General features: G+C 32.8%; 4 protein-coding genes and 1 non-coding gene across 15 annotated transcripts in view; 2 read left to right on the forward strand and 3 right to left on the reverse strand.

Moving 5' to 3' along the window:
- Positions 1-6,059: 6,059 nt before the first annotated feature.
- LOC116779074 (uncharacterized) lies at positions 6,060-6,695 on the reverse strand. Its single transcript, XM_032673233.2, has 3 exons — positions 6,578-6,695; positions 6,356-6,443; positions 6,060-6,266 (listed from the first exon to the last, which is right to left on the reverse strand). The coding sequence occupies exons 1-3, from the start codon at positions 6,669-6,671 to the stop codon at positions 6,134-6,136; spliced, it is 315 nt and encodes a 104-aa protein (XP_032529124.2). The 5' UTR covers positions 6,672-6,695; the 3' UTR covers positions 6,060-6,133.
- Positions 6,696-6,995: 300 nt separating this feature from the next.
- Trnah-gug (transfer RNA histidin (anticodon GUG)) lies at positions 6,996-7,067 on the reverse strand. The gene has a single exon. It is a non-coding gene; the product is annotated as a tRNA-His (tRNA).
- A 2,021-nt stretch (positions 7,068-9,088) lies between these two features.
- On the forward strand, positions 9,089-13,774 carry LOC116778903 (calcium and integrin-binding family member 3). Its single transcript, XM_032672983.2, has 5 exons — positions 9,089-9,235; positions 9,449-9,483; positions 11,390-11,507; positions 11,813-11,940; positions 13,298-13,774. Exons 1-5 carry the CDS (start codon positions 9,185-9,187, stop codon positions 13,533-13,535), a joined length of 570 nt encoding a protein of 189 aa, XP_032528874.1. The 5' UTR covers positions 9,089-9,184; the 3' UTR covers positions 13,536-13,774.
- A 2,110-nt stretch (positions 13,775-15,884) lies between these two features.
- On the forward strand, positions 15,885-17,261 carry LOC116779077 (ubiquitin-conjugating enzyme E2 N). Its single transcript, XM_032673237.2, is given in 2 exon segments — positions 15,885-16,338; positions 16,341-17,261. Coding segments are annotated over 2 exon segments (453 nt in total). The 5' UTR covers positions 15,885-16,118; the 3' UTR covers positions 16,574-17,261.
- A 2,949-nt stretch (positions 17,262-20,210) lies between these two features.
- The window catches only part of LOC116778687 (uncharacterized), an 89,370-nt gene continuing 85,546 nt past the window's right edge, over positions 20,211-24,034 (reverse strand). For 10 of the 11 annotated variants that reach the window (XM_061529652.1, XM_061529646.1, XM_061529651.1 and 7 more), the window contains 5 exons: positions 23,771-23,938; positions 23,492-23,645; positions 23,038-23,231; positions 22,787-22,927; positions 20,211-22,455 (listed from right to left, as the gene is read on the reverse strand). In XM_061529652.1, coding sequence (XP_061385636.1) covers positions 22,384-22,455; positions 22,787-22,927; positions 23,038-23,231; positions 23,492-23,645; positions 23,771-23,938 — 729 coding nt within the window. In that variant the 3' untranslated portion in view covers positions 20,211-22,383. The remainder of the gene's footprint in view (positions 22,456-22,786; positions 22,928-23,037; positions 23,232-23,491; positions 23,646-23,770; positions 23,939-24,034) is intronic. The other variant, XM_061529649.1, reaches the window with a different exon arrangement.

Genomic DNA, 24,034 nt, shown 5'->3' on the forward strand with positions numbered 1-24,034 from the left:
CGGTCCGCTATGTAGTGTTTTAATACAAACTAGCTGTAGGGGACTCACTAGTATTTATTCACACGCACACATCTGCAGTCTATCGATGTACATTTTTACATATTTAGTAAGATAATCAATATTATCAATTACACGTTTTAAGTTTTTAAAGTTTACCGGAAGATAACATTGTTTGTGATGAAATCTAAAAAGACTTTCATTGACTGTTTTGGACGTTGTTGACACGAGTCGTTACGTCTCATAGCTTTGTTGTCCGGTTTCATTGGCCCTACTATTGTTAAGTCTCTGTTTTTACGAACACTACAATGTGTTGTATTTGTTATAGAAACAAAAATATAACAATGTATAGCCATGTGTAGGTCTCCATTTCCAAGAGCTTAAAAATATTGCAATGAATCGTAGTATTTACAAGTTAATTTGTGTCATAGTTGTAAATGTTAGTATATAAAGACAAATGAAAATTAAAATTTACTCTTGGTATATATAGACTTATTTCCACTGGCTTAATAGAAAAAAAAATTACAATGTACCTACTTTAAGCATTAAAACTTGTTTTATCTACTGTGTTATATATTTATTTTGCACTACTATTCCTGCTCACATTAAACGTGTGCTCTTTGTTAGACTCTTTAAAATTCAAGTTACATCAAGTTCAAGTTCTTAGGACATAAATTAAAAAACGTTTTTGAATACATATTTAGTCAGTACATCCCCAAAGGGTAGTTTTAAAAAGTATTAATGGTAATTAAAATAATTATTAAACTACATGGCACTTTTGATTTTTTTTCTATTTATTTTTATGTTGCAATGCATTATCTACTATCACATACTCAAAACGTGGAAACATTTTACGTTAAAAGATAAACATATAACCAATGAGGGTATCTAAAATCGCTGAAAGTACACTTTTTTAACTAAATGTATAATAACAGTAACGTAATTTTGTATATAATATTATTTATCGTTAATTAACTCGCTGAGCTTGTGCAATCTCGATGTTTTAAACTTGGCAAAGATTCGCTCTGTTGTTTGAACTCGTTAAAGTCAAGATACTGCGAAACTTGAACGAAGTTTAAAGTTGAATAACCGTGGAATTAAATAAAAAAACATACAAAAGAACATCGCTATATCCTCTTTTATTGAATGCAACAAAATATAATATCCATACTAATATTATAAATGCGGAAGTAACTCTGTCTGTCTGTCTGTTACTCAATCACGCTTAAACTACTGAAACAATTTGCATGAAATTTGGTATGGAGATGTTTTGATACCCGAGAAAGGATATAGGCTACTTTTTACCTCGGGAAAATGACGCATTCCCATGGGAAAATTCAGGTGGGCCGATCGCTTTTACGCCTAAACTACTAAACAGATTTAAAAGTTATTTGGTAAGGAGATAGTTTGAGACTTAAGAAAGGACATGAGTTACTTTTGACCGCGGGAAAACAACGCATTCCCATGGGAAAAATTACTTTTCTGGCCAAGGAAGGAAAAACAAAAAACATCGTATATAAAAATGTATTGCAGTAACCTATCTTCTTCTAAAAATGTATAAACCTAACCTGTGACAATCACACTTAGTATGGCTTCATCCCATCTCGGCACAATTCAAACATACGTACAAAAAAGTACAGCTCAGGTTTTTTCATACTACTATACAAAAGAACTATCCAGTGCGGACGAAGTCACGAGTAAAAGCTATATATTACTAATTCTGAAATTTACGCGGACGAAGTTGCGGGCAAAAATTAGTCATTACATATAAGGGGTATTCCAATAGAGACGCTTGAACTTTGACAGCTGATTGCGGCCATGTTGTTTGAGTGACAGCTGTCAAATGCAGTGTGTTATATTCATTCCGTCCTCCCAAACCACCATGGCAGGTTACAGTGTCGAGCAGCACGTGCAAATCATAAAATTGTTTTATGAAAATGGGTCTTCAGTTCGAGCAACGTTCCGCGCACTTCGCCCGTTTTACGGTCGCGATGATCGTCCTGCCGAGTCGACTATCCGTCGATTGGTGGACAAATTCGAGTCAACCGGGTCAGTTAACAATCAGCCGGTTCCCGTGCGTCAACGTAACGCGAGATCTGCCGAGAATATCGCCGCTGTGCGCGACAGTGTCCTCGAAAACCCGCGGCAGTCAATTCCGCGTCGCGCACAGGAACTCGGCCTTTCGCAGACGACAACTTGGCGAATTTTGCGTTGTGACTTGAGCCTGCACCCGTACAAGATCCAGCTGACCCAAGAGCTCAAGGTTAATGACCATAGACAGCGCCGTGTGTTCGCTGACTGGGCATTAGAGCAGTTGGAAGTTGACGCCGATTTTGGCAAAAAAATCATCTTCAGCGACGAGGCGCATTTTTGGATGAATGGCTATGTCAACAAGCAAAATTGCCGTATTTGGGACGAGACCAATCCACACGAGGTTCACCAAGTGGCAATGCACCCGCAGAAAGTGACTGTTTGGTGCGGATTTTGGGCCGGAGGCGTGATTGGTCCGTATTTTTTCGAAAACGATAATGGTGTGGCCGTCACCGTCAATGGTGAGCGATACCGGTCGATGATAACCAACTTCTTTTGGCCTGAAATCGAGAATATGGATCTGGACAACATGTGGTTTCAACAGGACGGCGCTACGTGCCACACAGCACACGCTACGATGGAAGTTCTGCACGATCAAGCGCCCTTAATAGAAAACCCTATAATTAAATACGATTATTGCTATATATAGACGTATGTTCAGACGTTATTATTGTACATTTTATTATAGAAAATTAAAAACTAGTTTTTACTTGTTCAGTTTGAAGTAAAACACCAAACTTATAATGAGATATTTGACACGATGTCTTAAAAACTATGCTCACACTTTATAAATAACAAATATCATTGCAGTATTATGCTTCGTAATAATATTTTAACAGACTTTATATCTAATGTGATTAGCCAAATTTAAATGCTTCATCAGAACCTTTTCACTTAAATTTAAGTTATATCAAATTGTTTATGATACTGTCAGATTATTTGCAACTAAGAAACCCGTCGTTCAATAACGAACCTTATTGTATTTGTTTTTGTCTTTGTTAACAATGATGCCGTCTATTTGCCATACTTTCAGATAGATTTTTGTACTGTTTAGATTTTGGTCATCTCTTTAACTACGTTTCAATACTTGATATAGTTTTTACTCCATCCAAAATGTATCACAAAAATATTACTTAAAAATTTACGGATCATACTATTTGGAATAGCTAGATTAGCTAGGATTAACGTATTAACTTTTCGTTGTTTTTATATTGATAAGACCTTTATAATTATAATAGTATATGAATGAGGCCTGAACTGATTATTAATTAATATATTTTATAATAACTTCATATGTAGTCGGAAAGATCAAGAAAAAAATATCAGGTGGAGCACCAGTTGTAAGAAAAGCCGAGCGGAAATTTCGTTGAAATGACGCACTCTTCGTTTATGTCTTTTAGAAATTTTTTATATATGTTTACAAGAAAATCTTCACATCGAATATAACATCTTTGAATACAACTGACGCTTAATTCCAGAGCCTCAGGTGGTAAGGAGAAATAATTTGTTTCCTGACAATTGGTTGACGCCACGTGATTGCATTGTCATTGAGTAATTCTTGAAAAATTACTCAATTACAATGACCGTTTAGATCCTCGTATAATATTAGGATTATTTAGTAAAATTTCTAAGTTCCTACTAAAAAAATATTTATGTTGGTTAGCTAGATCTATTAGGGATTATTTGTACGTGTGTTTACAATTAACATGCTTACGTGTTCCCAAACATGAGGGTGGGACTAAGTTATCACGTGCCTGAGGGTTTGTTTACGAGAGGACGTGCCTGACTGTTTTACAGTATATGCGTATAAAACGTATGTTTATAAGTACTTACGCTCGTACTACTGTTACAAATACTTGAAAAATCAGATGTAATAGGTTTTTTGTTGTAACTAAATTATAAAAAAACACTCAGGCTAAGAAAATATTAATTTATTTAAATCGTATCATCTACTAGGGAGAGTTAGGAGTTCTTTAAGATTCATTTCGTGTTTATACAAAATACTTTATTTAGAACGTGGTTAGATTTTTTTAATTTTCATTACAAAGACAATAATGCATCTTTTACGGACCTTTTTTATTCTAGATTAAATTATACGTAACAATGAAGGGTTTACTTTAGTTTTCATTTGAGGGTATTGATATTAACTTTTTTGTATTTGAAATAAAGTGACAACAATGTCTATCAATCCATGTTTTTACTGCAATTTCTATTTACCACTGCAGATTATGTAAAGCCTTCAATTTTACGCTCAGTAAAGAAGAATTAACGCATCACGAATTTAATTGTTTTATCTCATTATTCCACTTCAAGTATTAGACAACTGTCAAGCCAATGAGATAATTCTATGTTATTAGTTCAGGCCTTTTTAGAACTTGGAACAAAACTCTCTTTGATCAATATTTTTAAATGTACGTGTATAATATAATGTATTTTTTTAAGTTAACAATAAAACATTAGGAGAAATATTCAGATCTACTTTTAATTTTATGTAAGTTAATATTGTCGTGACCAAATATCATCTCGAGGGAACCACAACACCATCGTGCATTCTATTAAGTGTTTTTAAATTAAATAGACCATCTATAGTCCGTGACCACGTGATTGAATACAATATATAACTTTCTTGTCGTGTTCTTTAGGTAAATACAAGATTTTTTTTAAATGAATAACAACCTACAACTTACTTTATGTCTACATACATCACTGAAAAATTTCATCATAATCCGTTTATTGTTTTTTTTTTTTTGTGAAAGAGCATCAAATGTGATTGAGTCTAGCTGTGGTCAAGTTACTACAACTCGAACATGAGCTGACTCGACCGGGGAAGTATCAACTTAGAAATAGTCTTACATGGCTTCGTTTCATCCGATGTGTGTGAGCCGGTTCGCCTTTCCCTTTTCCCACCCTTTCTTGCCCATTTCCTTTTCTCATCCTTTCCTATCCCTCCTCCCCAATCAAGGGTGGCAACTCATCCACAAAAATATGTTAAGGATGTTCATGGGTGACGGTAACTACTTCCACCAGGTAGTCCGTCTGCTCGTTTACCCCCTTTAGCATCAAAAAAACACTCATACATCATACATCCAGTGAGATGTCACTCTAAAAGAAGATTTAGCTTAAATGTCATTGGAAGACTCTTTGTATGATGACGATTGACGTGACAAATAATTCTACTGTGATATCTCCGTAAATTCTTAAGTTAAATATTGTCATACAAAAATGATTTTTATGATTATAACAAATAAAACGTATTGGAAATTGTTAATTATTTCACTTTGTATTATAAATAAAGTTTATATTAGATTTTGTATACAGGATAATTGAGAATTCGGTACCGACTGTCTGTTATTTTTTTATTTGAAACTCTGTAAGGTATAGATTTGCTTAAGCCTCACACCACAGGATTCTCAACGTAAAGGTAATCATCATTTTTTGGTAATTAAGATTAATATTTTAGATTTTAGTCATAACAGGGTACTAGACATAAACATGGCGTTTGAACATAACAAATATCTAATTGGATTCTACGTGGTTCAGCCAAAGACCGTAAAAAGTGGAGGAGTTTGAGCAGGAAGGCAGACCCTGGCTAAAGCTGGGATAATTGCCAGGAAGAAGAAGATTCTACATAGTTAAACTTATTAACTTGTCTTTTTTATACTATTAAACAACATTTCTGTAGAATACCACATAAGCATTGGTTTATGAATCTTTAAATCCTTCTTATAAATAATCTTACGAGATATTAATCGTTTTCACCTTCCGTATAACGTCAAATCTGTATTACTTTAACCAGGAATTGTAGCACGCTAAGTTGCAAGCGGATCTATCAAATATAAAGAGAAAGATCATTATATGACTTTTGCTAGTTTAGAATTTAAAAACATATAGGTACATATTTATACAAACGATGCGTGAGGTGATAGACGATATCCGTTGTACTACAGAAAAATATTTAAGAAAACACGTGAACTTGATGATAACTTTATTAAGGAGAAAAAGACTTTTAATGGTATTTATTTACGGAAATTTATCTTCGAAAAAATTAGGCCCATCCAGCGCATTCCGAGAGACATTCTTTTTCTGAGGCGAAATTATTCGTGTCTCTGGTAACAAGCCCGCAGTGGTCGGCCCAACGTATCTCATAGCAGTGTTGTCTGCGCCAGTCGAATGCCCATCTGAAAGATACGGATTCAGTATATCAAATCAATATTCAAATGGGGGCCGTTGTCCATTTAATTAGACCCCAGTTTCCCAATTCATTTACCTTTCCTGATGAGGCCATCTATCTTTTGCCATGAATTCTATCAAACAGTGCTTCTCCGTCGGCTTCACCTGGCATATCTTGGAGGTGACTTAAAATGATAATCATATTTTTATTTTCAATAAAATGATATAAAAATTATTATTTAATCAAAGCGTTTACTTTTGTCTTATTTTTTCTAATAATATAATTTTTAGGATTGGAATTGATCTGCTTATGACTTACCCTTCGAGTTTACTTGACAAATAAACAAAATATTCAAGATAACGACGTAAACACGAAACATTGCTTTATAAGAGGTTATCAATATACTAAACATGTGAGCGTAATGCGATAAAGTTGACAGTTGACATACAAATAATAATGGTTTAATATCTATTATATGAATAATGTTGTGGTCGAACAGCGTTTTGTTTTGTATAGGTACAGCATATTAAAACCGCATTTTTAATTGAAAAATATATATTAATATAAATTAAAAGAGATGAATAATTACAGCAAAAATATCAAACTATAGTCATTTTTATTAGTTTTCATAATTTTTTTTAGAATATTTCTATGAAAATAATTTTGTTTTGCACGGATGTTAAATATATAATAAAAATACTTCAAAAAAGTCGTCTCCGCCGCGACAGCTGTTCGCTGCCGTGACCAGGATTCGAACCTGGGTTACTACGGCCACAACGTAGGGTCCTAACCACTAGACGATCACGGCTATCGGAGCACTTGCCAGCTGTTTTAAATATCCAACCAGCACTTACCCATGTTTAATATTATCAAATTAAGAAAACTCCGTCGTCGAAATGCCTCCATACAAATTCGTATATTCTCAGTTCAAGCGACTGAGTTTCTAACTTGGTCGGTTTATTTTTAACTAGAGCAATTACTTTCACTCAATTGTAATGCCGATGATTAGATTTTAGATTATTTGTATGAGATTTTAGATTAAGTTTTATTCATATAAATCATATGGAAGAAGGATGTATACTTTTTTTATTTCAATGTACAAAATTACAAAAATATTAATAAAAAAAAACTATATTTTTCATATTGAACCGTTACAAGATAAATCTACATAGACAATATAAGTTTGATTAAGAAAATGTAAATGTATTTAATGTTGAAGGTATCAATTTTTTCATATATTTTTGATTTTTATTCGATTGGTTCTCCCAAAAAGGGTCAAATTTAATAAAAAAAAAACATGATTTTCAGGAACAACAACCAAGCCAAACAAATCAGTCCGTTGGCAGACAAATATTATCATGTCAAAGAGAAGGATAGGGATTTAATGTTAGGATTATAATATGACAAAATTGATATTTTAATTGTTTCCTTTGTATATATTTTATTTTCAATCAAATTTATTATTTTATATAAGAAATTCAGTTCGCTTAATAGATATGCCCGGTACTCTCGTAAACAATATGTAATAAGTCCGAGGCGTTATGTCTGTTTATATGGGGCATTTTTAATATTATTTCGTATATATATTTATATAGGATTAAATGGAAAACCATTATGAATATTATTATATTTTACAAACCGTAAACCTCTCCTTAACTTTATAGTTTCAGCTCTTATTTACTATTTACTTTATTAATAAATTAGAAGATATTAATATAAAAAGAATTACGGACAAATCTTCAAATCCTTCAAAATGTGGTGACACTAAATCATGTTTAATCATATTATCTCCTTATCTAGAAAAGCAAGAATCGATCCTCTATGAACATTTAAATTTTAACGTAAACTTTTCGATATTAAAAGCATAAAATTCGTGACAAAATCTTTTTCTAGCTCTATTTCGTGGATATTTATTTTATAATACGCCTATGACCCGAAACACGAATAGCGTCTTAATCTCTTCGTGTGAACTAAGTCATACTAAGTATGTTTTATAACTGACTGCTCCACACATTAGTCACTCCTAGCTTAAAGCCACTTGCTATAGTTAAATCTTTAAAATATCTCAAATATTTCCTCGCGCTTATTTTCTTTACAATCTCGTATATATATTCTTCTAAATCTAATATATTATATCAAGGTTAAACAAAATTAATCCTACATTATAACTGAATTTTGTTTGTTTGGTTATGTAGTCTTAATCTTTGTAAGACAAACGACAGAACTACTTTCCTTATTGTCAAATACATGTACATATATTTATTAAATTATATAGATATGTATTCTTTTATTAATTATTGGTGATAGTGGTGATTTTCTCTCTTCAACAAAGAGAGCCGGGAGGCAAGCTAGTGAGAATTAATAAAGAAGCCGAGGTCGGGGAGCGGCGACAATCTGTCCGCACCCATTTATATAGAGTAGATTAAGTATAGAGACAATCGTTAAACGACTTCATTAAAACATAATTAGTTATCCTAAACGTCAAAAATGCACATGTAAGTAACTACATTAGATTATTAAAATAATATTTTATATAACATTCAAATGCAAAACAGTAAAGAAGAATTTTAGTTACACAGTTTCACATTTTTCATAGTAAAAGAAAATCTAAAAAAAAATTATAAAAGCGCTATTAAAACAGAATTCTTATGTATAATTAAAAATAACTTCGTTTAAGACTGATATATGTTATGTTAGTAATTTGCTTAAACCATTCAATAGTTAATACCAAATTATTAATTTAATTATTTAATAGAAGCTTCTCATATTTTACACTCTACACAACACACCCTAATGGCTTCGTGCTAATTCCAGCTAGTGTAAGGCCGTCGCGGCAACAGGCTGGCATTTGCCGTCTTTTTTATTTTTTATACCAAAATTTTGTTACTTTTTCTTTAAAAAAAAAAAATACTTCATATAGAAAACATGGGAAATAAAGTTGTTACATTTACAGAACAACAACTCGAAGATTACCAGGTATATAGACATTGAAATTATAACTCGTTTTTATATAATATAATATTTATAACTTTAATCTTTATTACATTTTTATTAGATAATTTTATATCCTCATTCCTTCCTACCATAGTTTCAATGTTTCCTATTTTATATAGTTGTCACAATTCCAAACCTAACGGTAAACAGGAGACTTGTAAATTCATATTTTTTTTTATAATTTCCCATTCTCAGGACTGTACATTTTTCACAAGGAAAGAAATTTTACGGTAAGGAAGTAGCATTCTTAATTTAAAAAAAAAAAGGTTTTATGCACACATTGACAGCTTCACGAAGTCACTTAAATACAGAGTATAACAAATAAATAAATACAAACTATAACAGACTTAAATGCACGTAATGGCGTCATTTCACAAATTAATGTGTTGGATAAACAAAAATAAATGAAAGCAAATGTTCAGTGAATAGGTAACAATACCTATGGCTCCCAAAATGTCAAATCAAACATCACAGACGCTGCAAGCTGCGTTCGTAGCAACTGTAATTAATCAGGGATTGAATTATGCTTCACAGTAATCAAACTGATGAAGTATTAATTTACCACTGCATGTTAACACAATATCACTTATTATTATTATTTAAATCTCAATAGTTATTTCTTTTTAATAAATTATACAGAATTTAATTCCCTTATATAAAAAACGAAACTTTTTTTTTTCTATTTTACGATTGGGTACTTTTAATTTTGAACCTTCGACTATTCCTATTTCAAAATCATTAATAAGTAAATAAAATGTTATCTATGTTCAATTTATCTGACCACATTAATATAGATCTCTAGAAGCTTCATTTATATTTATTATAAATTTTAAAATTCAAATAAATTAACTAATGTATACATTTAACGGCAGTGTTAATGAGTTTTTTCCGAAAATATTCAAAAGAAAATAAAAATCGTGATGAATCGTGATAAAAATATTTTTTCAACGCAGCACTCGAGATTATAATTCGACCCACAAAAAAAACATTGGCAGTATGTTCCACCATTCCAGTGCGAATGACGCTATGACATAAAAAAATAATTTAAAACTTATCAGAGATAACAAGACTTTATATGTTGTTATTATATAAAAATATATTTATGACCCGCAACCACGTGTTATATAGGAGAGTCATAGAGTAATAGAAGACACGCAAATAAACAATAAATAGCAACATAGATATGTATTAACGGATTACTCTTAAGTATTTTAAGTCACGATAATTTAATTATCCGCTTGTCTTGTTTCTTAGTACTATTTATTTATTAGGTATCTGTTGTCTGAGGCTTTGCTTTTAAACCATCTCTGAAGATTGGTTATCCTTATTTTTACAATCAATATAATTTTATTTATTAACTGCAACAAGAGCAATAGTTTTAAATGTCAGGTGAGTATGAAACTATCATTGATATAAGTGCCTTTAGGTTTCTAATACATATCAGAAGTCACGTGTTTTTTTGTTATAATCGTAATATGAACGTGCCACAACACGTCTCCGATCCAGAATTAATTACTGCTTTCGCTATAATCCGATTGAGGAAGCACTTAATGTGTTTTATACATTTTACTGTTTTATTTGTTATTAATGTTGGAATGATGTATATGAGTTTTAGTACAAAATATTTTAGATTTATTTCTTGCTTGAAAAATATCTTTACCTAATCTTTGATTCAGCTCAAGGATAAGGAATATAAAGTTTCCGTTCGGAAACTCGATACCCTGTTTTGATTGGAGCAATGTATTAATAAGACATACTGATATGTTATTAACTTTTTTAAGGATGCTGTAAAAATACCTCTTTTTCTCCCAAAGATAGCAAGAGACATAGTTCTGTCCGCTTTTATATCAGTCATTATAATAATCACGAAATTTCGAACAACATACTAAATTGTTTTATTGTAGGTACACAATAACTTTCAATGTAATTGCCCTTGCACTATTTTTTTAAACTGCATATATCTTCTCTAGATCCGAAATATAGAGCCAAATTAAGAATATTAATAGAAAGCTATACATCGTTTTTTGGGTGAGCGTACCAATAATTGTTCTCTATATATTTAGACTCGGCACTGTAGGCGTTCGAAATCACCAAAGTAAGTTAAAAGTCATAAACGCTATTTTATTTAAATTTCAGAGTTTTCAAACGGTTCAGAGATGTCAACCCGGAGCTTGTGCCAAAACGGATGACTGAAAAACAAGCGCACACTATCGCTGTGCCCGTCGAAGAAATTGAAAAACTACCTGAACTTAAAGTATAAACCGTCATATTAATAACAAATAAATTTGCATTATGACTTAAAAGATACAATTTATATATACAAACATAGTTTTAAAATAATTAATAATACCTTTTTAACTGAAACTAATATTTTCGGATTACTACGCGTTCTCGTCTCGTCTGCCCGAGATCACGGTTGCTGCAAAGTAATCGAAAAGTCGGAAGTATGTAATTAATAATAATAGTAATGGCGTAGTAATCGGAAAATATTAGTTTCATTTAAATCAATACTCGCGAAAGTCTTAGATCTCAATAATAGCTTTTCCTAAATCACTTTAGGAAAACCCTTTCAAGCGCCGCATCTGCCAGGTGTTTTCTCATGACGGTTCTGGTAACCTGACCTTCGAGGACTTCCTGGACATGATGTCGGTCTTCAGTGAAGCTGCGCCGCGGGACATAAAAGCTTGGTGAGAATTATTAGCTAACACTACACCGTTAGTAAAATGAAACCAAACTTTTTCAGATACCAATTTTTTTACGAAATAACATTTTAACACCAAAGCATTAGCAGCATTCGAAACAGCTTAGTTTCATTTAAATTAGTAAATGTAAAATCTTAGACATCGTTATACCGTTACGCGTAAATTAAAATTCACAAAATTAGATAACACTACCGTTGATCCGAAATCTATAGATATCTTTCAAATGTCTTCTTGTATAAGTTGCAATGGATAATTTTTACTAACACCACATTTGAGCTATAAAAATTTTAATTATTAAATTTCCTAACTATTCTGTGAATGTTAAAAGTCTATGTAAAGTTATAATTTTTAATTACATCTCTTGTAAATGTCTTTGTCTTCGCTGTGTGAATCAACATAACAACATAACATCAAAAAGGTTTTATTTAAAATTTTCATAAATTTTATTTTATTTATATTTTATATTAGTAGCAATCAACATTATAAATGTCTTACTATTATTACGAATGCGTCACTAGCAGATAATAGAGTGCTCTTAAACAACCATTTGCCGAGAAAAATGAAAGAACTCTGGGTACATAATTGTTGCTTTCTCATTAAGTCCGAAATATATTGGTTGTGGTTCATATAATATTTTTATTCCTACGCCGTAATTAACCGAAATTACATATAGAAGTGCCGTTAAGTACCATTAGGATTATGATACAGACATTAGGGAAAACGTAAAAATGCTGTTTTCACCTATTACTTTATTATAAACAGATAATAGACGGAAAAATATTCATTTTACATGTGGTAACTAGATTTCAGAATAACACCGAATATTTTACTATTACTCATTTCATGAGTAATAGTAAAATATTTCCTATTTATACTTTATTATTATTAATAATTAATTTAAGTTTACTAATCAAACAATGTAGGCAAGTGATTAAGAGATTTCCATATCTCATCGGGTGAAGATCAGTGGCCCATGAACAATACCAGATTAGACCCCTTGGGACCACTCCATCTTATAAACTCGGATAATAGTCCGAAGACGTGAGAGTAATTTGTTTCGAGGGTCTTTTTAAGCTGTGATGAACAACGGAAAGGTCTTTCCGTGACTCAATAGAACCTTCTAGAGATCCCTTTCTTAAAGTTACAAACTAACGTTATTAGATACTTCCAACTATAAGTGTACTATATTAGGTCACGCTCCAAAAATACTTCAACAAATATAAGTTGTAAATCTTTATGGAAATGGAGCTGTAAATAAATAAATAAATAAATTATTCAAGTGTTTTTCTAACATTTTTACTGTTAACTATTTCTTGTAACGTTTTTGTTTTGACGTCATCAGGTACGCGTTCAGGATCTATGATTTGGACGATGATATGTACATCGGTCGCGAGGATTTGTTGGAAGCGACGCGAATGTTGACCAAGGGGGAGCTTCACGAACAGGAACGCGATGAGATCGTGGACAGCGTCCTTGATGAAGCGGACGTGGACGGAGACGGAAGATTATCCTTCATGGACTTCGAACACGTGGTCGTCCGAGCACCAGACTTCTTGTCCACATTTCATATTAGAGTTTAAAGAAACTGCTCACAGAAAATTTTATTATAATAGCGAATAAATCTATATTCCTTACATAAAATGAACACCTCCTGTGCAAAGCTTTTAATTGTAAATTTCAAGGTTAAAGATTTTTTTAATCTTGCAAAAATTTCCGAATCAAAGCTTTTAGGATACATCAAGTCATTGCAATAATGTTTCATGAAAGCGCCTCATCGACCGTAAAATAATTTGAGTGTGGAATAAAAATATGAGAAATATATGTGAGTTATAAATTAATTAGAATTATGTATATCAGAACATCAGATACTTGTCAGTTTGCATAGCTCAGGAGTAATAAGCACAAAGTACACATTGACGTAAAAAAACGCTTGCTGATTTCTACAACGCCTTCAAACATTGAACAAAAGATTACATCTAAACTGGTCAACTTAATAAAGCTATTCGATGCTGGTAAATAACTTTAATAACCAAATTTGTCGTTTCTTCCTTGGAAAAATAATATGTTGTAAAAACGAAAACTGTATTCAACTCACTGACAAACTGTCATTAGTCAGAGATTGGCGAATTAATGAAAAAAGTATTTTTGAATAAAGCATTTATTATACACACCATTTATATCTGTTTATTTTTTAAATGGAAACAATTTAAGATTTTTCATAATTATTAAAAATTGTATGTACGAAACATCCACAGAATGCGACGAAAATATAATAAAAGACAGAAAAGCTGCCTTGGCTTTGGACTCAAGGAACCGCCCAAAGTTAAGGTTTGAGGATACCTCAATTCTTAATAAATGAAGGCGGTCAGAGTATTCCAAGGATACATTCCCTAAAGTTGGTCTCTAGGTGAACGGATACCTCTTGGCGGTGAAAAGATAAGCATGAGTTTTCGGGGCGTTAAATTTCACAAGATGGAATCATCCCAATCAGAGACTGACTGAGGTGTGAAATTAACGAAGGTCACGGTCTCTCAGAGAGTCAGAAATCCAAGCAGGGGACGGGGTATGCCATAGCTAGAAAGCTGTCATAAGGCTATCATGCCAGACCCTGTTAAAAGCTTTCGAGTTGTCGAGTGAAACTGCGAGAGTGACCCCGTTATTCTCTAGAGCTTTTCCTATAAACGTGTGGCGTGTACCAGAAGTCCCCAGTTGCTAAATTCGATTATATCCATTTTGTCGGTCACTGAGGAGAATATTATCTTCTAGGAATGCTATTTGGCGTCCGTTCAATATGCGTTCAGTATTTTTACAGATTATTCAGTTTATTGAAATCGGACGGTAGATTCGCAGCTTTATTCACGTCAAAACTTGGCAGAGTTTTCAGTACCTGCTAGTAGGTACTGCGGATCTCTGTCATATCAGAGACGCAGTCAGGGATGTGAGGCGGTGTGCTATTACTGCTTGCAAGACGTGAATTTTGGACGAAACGAGAATCGAGCAGTGTCGCTCTCTCCTTTGCCGTATGAGCTAATGTAACATCAGGTATACCAGAGGAGATAGTGAGGATTGACAGAAATTTGTTTCGACCGCATTGACTAGAGACCATAAAGCTCTACTGCCGAAAAGTTGAGTAGAAAGTTTCGTACCATAATGATTAATACGATCAAATTTAATCTCTCCTGATTTCATAAAACTAAACAACTTGATTTTTTATAGAATTATTCTTTTACTTATTTATAAAATAATGATATTTCGTACCCTACTTCGGAATTTGGCTCACAAAGGAATTTATAAAATTGATTATAAAAAACAATAGATGTGACAACCAACCGGCAGCGACATCTATAGTTTGTGTCATGTTACTTCATGCAAAATACAACTATTACGCCGTAACCCGCAGGAAGTAAAAGGAATTTCGAATTCAATTATACCTTTTGTAATGTCTGAGTTGTAATATCGTAAAGTTTTATTAAAACGGGTAAAGTTATTTCATGAAAGAGCAACAAACATTGATACAAAATTCTCATTTAAATTATGTACTGTTTAGATTATAATCTACAAAAACTGGGATATCCATACTGAAAAACTAAATTTATTTAAAATCATATTCAAAATTTAAGTTTTATTAATAAAATTACTTCTATGAGTTCGGATCACTATTTATTGGTTAAGTATGAAATTAAAATGCTACATCATTTCAATGCTGGAAAAGCGCCACCTATTAGAAATGTTGCATATCACATACTTTAATAGAATACAATTTTGATAGAGATTTGAAAAGATAGACAACAACTACATTGTGCAATTCAAAAAAATTAAAAGTGATTGTTAAATATTAGGTATTATTCAGAGTTTTTTATTTATTGAAAGAAAATATATTACGAACGCATTCAATTCTATACTGCATGATTTCTTCATGGAATATAAAGTTCTACATTATCTATGGTGCAATAAAAAAAAATTGAAGTTGGTACTATAATATCGCTTTTGTACTTGCGTTTTCAGCATTATCATGGCTAAGATGCTGTTTTAATTAATTATAATAGATAAAGTGCCTCAAGTATTGTTATTTACACGTGCAGTGCAAAGACATTTTGATATTTTAAGCAATTATATGATTACCTGCTTTCATTTGACAAATTGCGCTAGACCGCATAAATAAAATGGCAGCCCTACCACGTAGAATAATCAAAGAGACACAACGGTTGATGCAAGAACCCGTGCCGGGAATTAGCGCGGTGCCTAGCGAGAACAATGCTCGTTATTTTCACGTAATAGTCACCGGGCCAGAAGACTCGCCGTTCGAGGGAGGACTTTTCAAATTAGAACTATTCCTACCAGAGGACTACCCTATGTCAGCGCCTAAGGTTAGGTTTATTACGAAATTTACCATCCGAATATAGATCGGCTAGGTCGCATATGTCTGGATATTCTGAAAGACAAATGGAGCCCGGCATTGCAGATTCGCACCGTTCTGCTTTCTATTCAAGCTTTATTATCGGCACCTAACCCCGACGACCCGCTGGCGAACGATGTGGCCGAACTGTGGAAAGTAAATGAGAGCGAAGCCATCCGAAACGCGAAGGAGTGGACCAGGAGATATGCAATGGACAACTGAGCGGCTTTAGTCGCACCCAGTGCCTCTCCCACGCGCTACATGAAGTGAATGTAACTAACATATATATCATGATTTTAAGAGTGCAAGTTATGTTTTACTACCTAGATCGAATAACTTGTGAAGAGACAATTGTGGATAAATTTATATAAAGGCATAGGCTGGAGCCATTGAGGCAGCAGCCAAAGTCGCCATCACCTCTCGCATTTCTTCATAGCCTCCCGTGTCTTGGTATACTCTGAATGTCCCACAGATTATTGTTTATTTTATCACATGTAGCTTCGTTATGATATTAGGTATGCATATTTTTTTACTATAATTAAACTAGCTAAATATTGGAATTCTCGAGACCCTATTGTATATATTTCATAGTTGATCAAATGTGGTTAATTTTATACAAAGGATAGTGTATTGTCACAAAGTTCATTGCCTTTGTAAATCTTATCAGCTGTAAAGTGAAGACATAATGCAATAATATCAGTTTTTGATCTCCACAGATACTGTTTTTTTTTTTGTTTAGAATGAGCAATGTTTCAATTAATATATTTTCCAGTGATTTCTCCGCATAAAAATAATTTAAACTGAATCTTGTGTACCGTTTACTGTATAAAAGGTTATCATTAAATTGTATTTATGTAAATTTAATTTGGCTTTGTGAGCAACTTGAAAATACATAATAAACAAATGCTAATTCTTATTTTATTTAACATTACACTCCTATTAACAATATTTACACTAAGGTTTATTGAATATATATGTGATTTTTCTAAAATTGCTTGCTTCATAGAGGTTAATTCAATAAAGATGAGGCTATTACATCAGAGTACCTCGAGACAAACAACAACTTGGCTTCTCTACATACATTACATATTATACAACAACTGGAGTACTGAAATAATTTTACATTTGTTGTGTTATTCAATATTTATTCAGAATGAACCTACCATTAAAATGGGTAAGTATGTTTAATTTTAAAGTTGGAATCAAAATGTCAGAAAAAATTAACAGAACTTCACAATTTAAATTGTCATTTTGACAGTTTAATTATACCAGAGATCTAGAAATATGTCTTTTACTGACATATTAAACCTCAGACTTTAATTCAAATAAAAAAATTGACATTTGCAAAACATTCCACAATTAAAGTACGAATGAAGCCATAGAATATATTTAAAAAAAAGTTATGTTTTTAAGGAAAGTCACAAGACCACTACTAGTATATAAATGGTATTAAATAGTTCAAAAATACATTTAGTATTGCCAGTAATTACTAAATTACTTTTGTATGGCTCTTCATGTCATTTATTAGAAAAATTGAGATAGACTTAGATTATAATTAAAAATAAAATAAGAAGCTTTTATAATGTTTTTTGTACTGTTAAAGTTTTACTAAACATTGTCAAGTAGAATTCAAACGCTTAGTCAGAGATGGTCATGAATAAATAAATTTAGGTAAAACTGAAGTATGGCCTGCTGAAAAAAAATCCTATATTGTAGTGGCTGTCATTCATTCTGCCCGCTTAAAAAAAATTGTAGCCATCAAAGACCACAAGACATACTTACCACTGTATAATTGGTTTCGTACGAAAATACACACAACAGGAAAATACAAGAAATTATGATATGAGGATGACATACTTTTATTCTATTTAAATTCAAATTACTCAAGATTACTCTATTAATTTTGTGGCTGAAGCAGAAAGTTCAGAACATTACAGAAGTACATACATAATAATTTATACTACTAATATTCAGAGAAATTCCAAAAATGTGGTTACATTTTCCAAAAAAATATTTTTTAAACGTTAAAAACGTAAAAATAATTTTAAACGTTTGAGCATTTAAAAGGTATAAAACATCTTTCGAGTACTAGTATGAATATAAAGCAACAATGTGCCCTTTAAAAGTAAATAAGAAGCCAGAAAGAGAATTGAGTTTTTACGCATGATTTGATGAGATTCTAATATCTTTTTTATGATTATTTAGATGTCCAAAACAAATACCAACAGAAATTTATTGGAAGTAATACAAAACGAGAATAATAAGAATGTGATGGAACTCTAAACTTAGAAGTAATTCCAATTTATCTTAGCACATTAAAAAACTTATGTCTTCGATAAATCTTTGTCGATTCAAAGAGGTTCAATTTGATAAAAGGGAAATAGTCTCATAAAAAAATCATATTTTTACTATGTTTTACCCGTGACCATTGGAAACAATCAGATATTTTTTACAGCATTGGCCCACTATACATTAAGCTATATGTTTTTTTTAATCTATTTTAAAATTCCTTCGTAAATCTGTTAGATGAATAATGTACCGCTGTAATCAATGCCTATTTGTTCTTTTATCTGTTACAAAAGAACCATTTTTCTTTGTCACCCATCACAGCTTTTCAAATGTCTAACTCTGATGAGGTGTTATGACTAATCACTTTTAATTTGTTTTGCTAACTTTGGTTAACCATTTTTGGTCAGAATTTATTAAAGAGATCTTCTTCTCAACAACAAGAGAGACAAACCATGAGTCGTCGTATTTTCTTTTAATATCTTCCTCTTAACGTCATTAATCCCTCAAGTCTCTGCAGATATGGCGCCACCTTTCAAACACATGTTCAAAAATGTAGTATTTCAAGTTTTCATTGTTGGTAACAAAAATCAAAAAAATAGCAACATTTTAAGACACAGATACACAAATGGCCTTTTTGAAAACTAACAAGGTTAATAAAATTCAAAGTGAGTTTTTGAACACAAACAAGGTTAATAAAAATCAAATTGAGTTATTAGATGTCAGGTCACTTTCATATAAACCCCTTTTATATATTATTCTGTTTAAAATAAGAATAGGTATGTTATGTTACCGAAATTCGGCAGTTTGTTTTTATGTTTTATTAAAAAAAAAACCGTTTTTATAAAAATTTAATTAGCTCTGCTGTGTCATTGGGTCTTTCCAAATTGATATTTCACGATGAACTACGACGCTGATAAAATTTCAAAGGTTAAGATAAGAGGAATTTAGGCGTGTACTCTGCATTTACACATTTTATATGAACTTAACGTTAATTAATTCGATTATTTGGTATAGAGATTGCATTGTCATATATTATCAGTTGTAATGGAATACTGTGGACGAAGTTTCACCGGGTTTTTGTTTCGCCAGGATGTATCAAATAAGTTTATATGGAGCATTTGACCTTACTATATAAGGATAGTAAATTTTTTATCATAAATAATATATGTATGACGTCACAGAATACTGAATTTCAATGACGGCGTGGTTTTATATGTAAACCGAAAAATAGATTACAAAACTGGTTACTTTAGTTATTTGAAGTACAAGTCAGTGTTATTGTCCTATAGTATAAAATAAAATATGCGCTTAAGACATATACGCTCGTTGTTATATATGTTTTTATTATTGAAAACAGTGATTAGAAGTACAAAGTAATCATAGGTATACTGAGAGAATTTATTATAGATAATAACAAAGAATCGTTAAGCGATACATACATAGAAAACTCATAAGCAACATTTATAGGAAGGGAGATTCCATAGCTTAACATTTTGTCATACTACCCGCGGATACAGCAAATTACCATAAACAATGCACAAGATATGAAAACAAAATAAAACAATATAAATAAATTTGTTCATTTTTATTCTTAACTTTAATGCAGACTAGAATAATACTCTTAGAAATGAGAACAACAATAGTTATTTCACATGTTACAGTGTACCTACATATATCAGCTTTCACAATAAAACGCTATTTATTATCTGTGTTCATTCAATGTAAATAAAATCTTATTCACAACAGCTAGCAATATAAAATTACATATCAGACCGTATCTGTAAACATTTTAACCTAAAACGAAGGGGCGCGACCAGTGTGGAACATATTCAAAATATACTTCATTCTACTGAAACATTTTCTATATAGACACTGAACGTCTTGAGACATGAGCGGTTTTAGCGCTTTTTTCTCTTAAATAAATGCAGTACTTCATCGGTACCGCTGTCAGTGAGGAGAGTGAAGCGCTGAAATCGATTAAATGGAAAAATCCGTCAGCCCAAAGATTGTGAAGAACTGGTCGTTTCAGCAAACTATAAGGAAGGATAGTTTTTTTGTTATAAATAGTGACTATATTTGTCAAAAGCATAATTATTTTGGAGATGATATAGACAAGCGGTTTATATATGACTAGGGGTTGAAGGAAGGGTGGGGGAGGGGGAAGGGGGGTGTCTTATACAATAAATATTTTATACATAAATAGAACTCGTCCTCAGAGCGCTAAGCTTAGTTAAAACATACATTAGGTTACATAGTTACGCTATAGCCACACTATAAAATTTACAAAATATGACATATCTTTTGAAACGCTACATGAAATAATGTTTTATCATATTCACTAATCAATTCATTTATTTATCAATGATCACATCGAGATCCGTCCCTACAGACAACACTTCCACTGTTACTAAACATTTGATTTTAGTCCGACACTCCGACCACGCTAACAGCTATACATTATAATCTGTTTTAACCTACATGTATTGGTGTTACTAACATACAAAAATATTTTTAAATATCAAAGATACAAGAAAAAAAAATATATATAAAAAAATAAAAACAGTCTATGACGAAAACAAAAAGGGACTACGAATGGAATGATTTCAGATAATAATGACTAAATTAAAAAACAACTAAATATGGCAACGTTTTGCATAATAACTAAACTATAGTATATGACAAGAAAATATACTTATTGTCTATGGCAGAAAGGCAGCTAGTGCATTTTGTTGTCATTTAGACTTTAGAAATAGAAGTATTCAATACGGTGATAACTTATATTAATAATATCTAAGCAGATATGAGCGTTTTGATTTTCAATTATAAGTATACATCAATAAATTATTAAAGGTATTAATTATGTGTACATAGTGTTGACATGTGTTCTGCACTTGCTCCAGCCGGCGGGACGGTTGCTGAGGAATGAAAACAAATGCACAGAACTTATATATCAGTTAAACCGAGAAATTCACTTGAATTTTTGGTTCTATAACAGTAATGTTTCGATTCATTACGTTCTATAGTAGGAGTACTGTTTGGACTGTAGAAAAACTGTCAAACCTCCGTCGAGTTATAAAACGTAACATATAAGTATGTATAATAAAAACCATTGCGCATAGTTTTTTTTTTTAATTTCGGGGGAACGCCAAATATACGTTTCTCTCAGCAGCAAGTGCAAAACATGTCTTATATGTAACTTAACCTACCTTACATGACCTACGTAAGCATTTTAAGCATCGTAACTTGTACATCACTTACTTTGAGTCGAGTATTCTATAGCTGAGCTCACTTCCACGTCCAACAAATTCTCACGATTCTCACGATGTGAGACAATTAGACGCACAATAATAGGATTAAAATAATATAAAAATTATTAGAAAATAAATCCTCTACACAAAGTCGGAAACATTGTACGGGAGCGTATTGCATTTTGTTCGCAATAAGGGCCGTTACACACGATTTAATAATAATAACACACCTTTGATATCCGTCGTATCACAAGACAGCACATCCACAACTCATACATTTGTATCATAACACGATTTTATTATTTTTTTTCAAACCAACATTCTAATATTCAACTTTTACTTTGTATATCTGAGAATATTTAGATTTACAATACACGAGAAAGCCGTAACATGTCATTATTGTATGGTACAAGTAATAGTTTAGAGTATATTGTTAGCAGTACAGTCATACGCGTGTAAGGGCCCTTCGGCTATGAAGCAGGCACTTGTGTCGCGTTAAATGAACACCGGGTTCTCCTGGCCGGTCAGCAGCCGGAACATGGACGTCGGCATCGTCTTCATTAGGATCTAAAACATATATGTAGTATATAAATAAGTAAATACTGACACTTAGTAGTGTGGAAAAATTAACTAACTTAAACTTAACACCAGAACTGCACACAAACATGCATCATTCAGGGTCTTCAGGCTTAGCTATGACACTCACCATCTCTCACACGAGCATCTTAGACATAAATGATATCTTCGTCTATGTATTCACATGACACCCTTAAATAGCGACGTATCATCTGCGCATGCGCACACACACATACAAAGCCAGGTAATGGATTAGTGCAAACACACTCGCAGCGTACACACACACAGCACTAGACAGTTAACGTAAGGTTGTAACCCGCACCTCTCCGACGGAGGTGGCCAGCAGGTTGACGATCCTCTCGTGGGGGACGGCCACCACGCTCTGAGAGTTGATCTCTATGATGCGATGACCGACGCGCACGCCGCCGCGCTCAGCTATACCGCCGCGGAGTAGACTGCAGATCTGGTGACATCGAATACATTTCACACATCACTGTAGTATAACCTGATGATATAGAAGATCATTCATCGGTAAACTCGTTGCGCCATCTGTTGTCATAATGTGTAACCCACCACGCCGTTCTGAACGCTGAATCCCAGTTGGTACTTGGTGTCGGGTCGTTTGATCTTCACCTCGACGACGGGCGCGCACGGCACCACCGTCAGCTTCACCACCGTCTGGTTCTTGGAGTTCTTAATATAAGTCTGACATGTAGACAGCGGCAGACCCACGAGACTTACACCGTTTATCGCGATTATCTGATCACCTACAAGAAATGACCCAAATTAGGGATAAAACTATGTTCGAACTGTTTAGTTGTAGCAATAAATTTTTAAATAACCGATAACTTAAAAACTGTACACTAAGAGATTGGGGAAAAATATCCATTATAATTAGTCTGGTATACGATTTAGTTTATTAATTGAAGCCAAGCTAGTATTAAATATTTTAAATCTACGGATTATATATGACACCACCTGCCAGCTACCAGCTATGGTAAAACTCATACCACCTTATGGAACTCACCAATATTGAGTTGTCCACACCTCGCGGCCGCACCGGCTGGTGCGAGATTCGCAATGACCACAGTGGGCAGCATGGAACCCCAGCCCGATTCCACCACAACCACTCCGAGGATCTCTCCCTTCGTCTTCGGGACAACCACCTCTTTCTGCAATTCCTATTCGATAATATTAATTAAATAGACCCGGCGGAACTCTTTCGGCTCCAGGGGTTAATAATTATTGCACAGGCTGTGTAAAATCTAAATTATAGATAAAAATATGCTAAGCGTCAACGACTTGCCTTCTTTGCAAACATTTGTAGTTCGTCACCAAATATCTCCTGGCTGTTAAGCACTTCCTGATAGTCCATTTCTTTCACAAAGCTATGGTCCTCTATACCGTTGGCCTTCAAGAACTCCATATACGCAACTTGGAAAGCTTGGCCTATGGACTGAGCTATGAACTGGGCCTGAAATTTTTTTGACACCATTTTGTTTTAGAATACTTTGTATAATAATATATACATACACTCAACAAGCATCCAATCCAAATGTTCCACTGTTTT

The sequence above is a fragment of the Danaus plexippus genome, chromosome 6 (genome assembly GCF_018135715.1).
Source record: "Danaus plexippus chromosome 6, MEX_DaPlex, whole genome shotgun sequence".
NCBI lineage: Eukaryota > Metazoa > Arthropoda > Insecta > Lepidoptera > Nymphalidae > Danaus > Danaus plexippus.

Excerpts from the sequence above, each read along its gene's own strand:
- LOC116779074 (XM_032673233.2), bottom strand. The coding sequence starts at position 6,671 with ATGTTTAGTATATTGATAACCTCTTATAAAGCAATGTTTCGTGTTTAC. Across the intron at positions 6,444-6,577 it reads TTGTCAAGTAAACTCGAAGG|TCACCTCCAAGATATGCCAG; the intron begins GTAAGTCATAAG and ends TATCATTTTAAG. Across the intron at positions 6,267-6,355 it reads AGATGGCCTCATCAGGAAAG|ATGGGCATTCGACTGGCGCA; the intron begins GTAAATGAATTG and ends CGTATCTTTCAG.
- LOC116778903 (XM_032672983.2), top strand. The coding sequence starts at position 9,185 with ATGGGAAATAAAGTTGTTACATTTACAGAACAACAACTCGAAGATTAC. Across the intron at positions 9,484-11,389 it reads ACAAGGAAAGAAATTTTACG|AGTTTTCAAACGGTTCAGAG; the intron begins GTAAGGAAGTAG and ends TTTAAATTTCAG. Across the intron at positions 11,941-13,297 it reads CCGCGGGACATAAAAGCTTG|GTACGCGTTCAGGATCTATG; the intron begins GTGAGAATTATT and ends TGACGTCATCAG.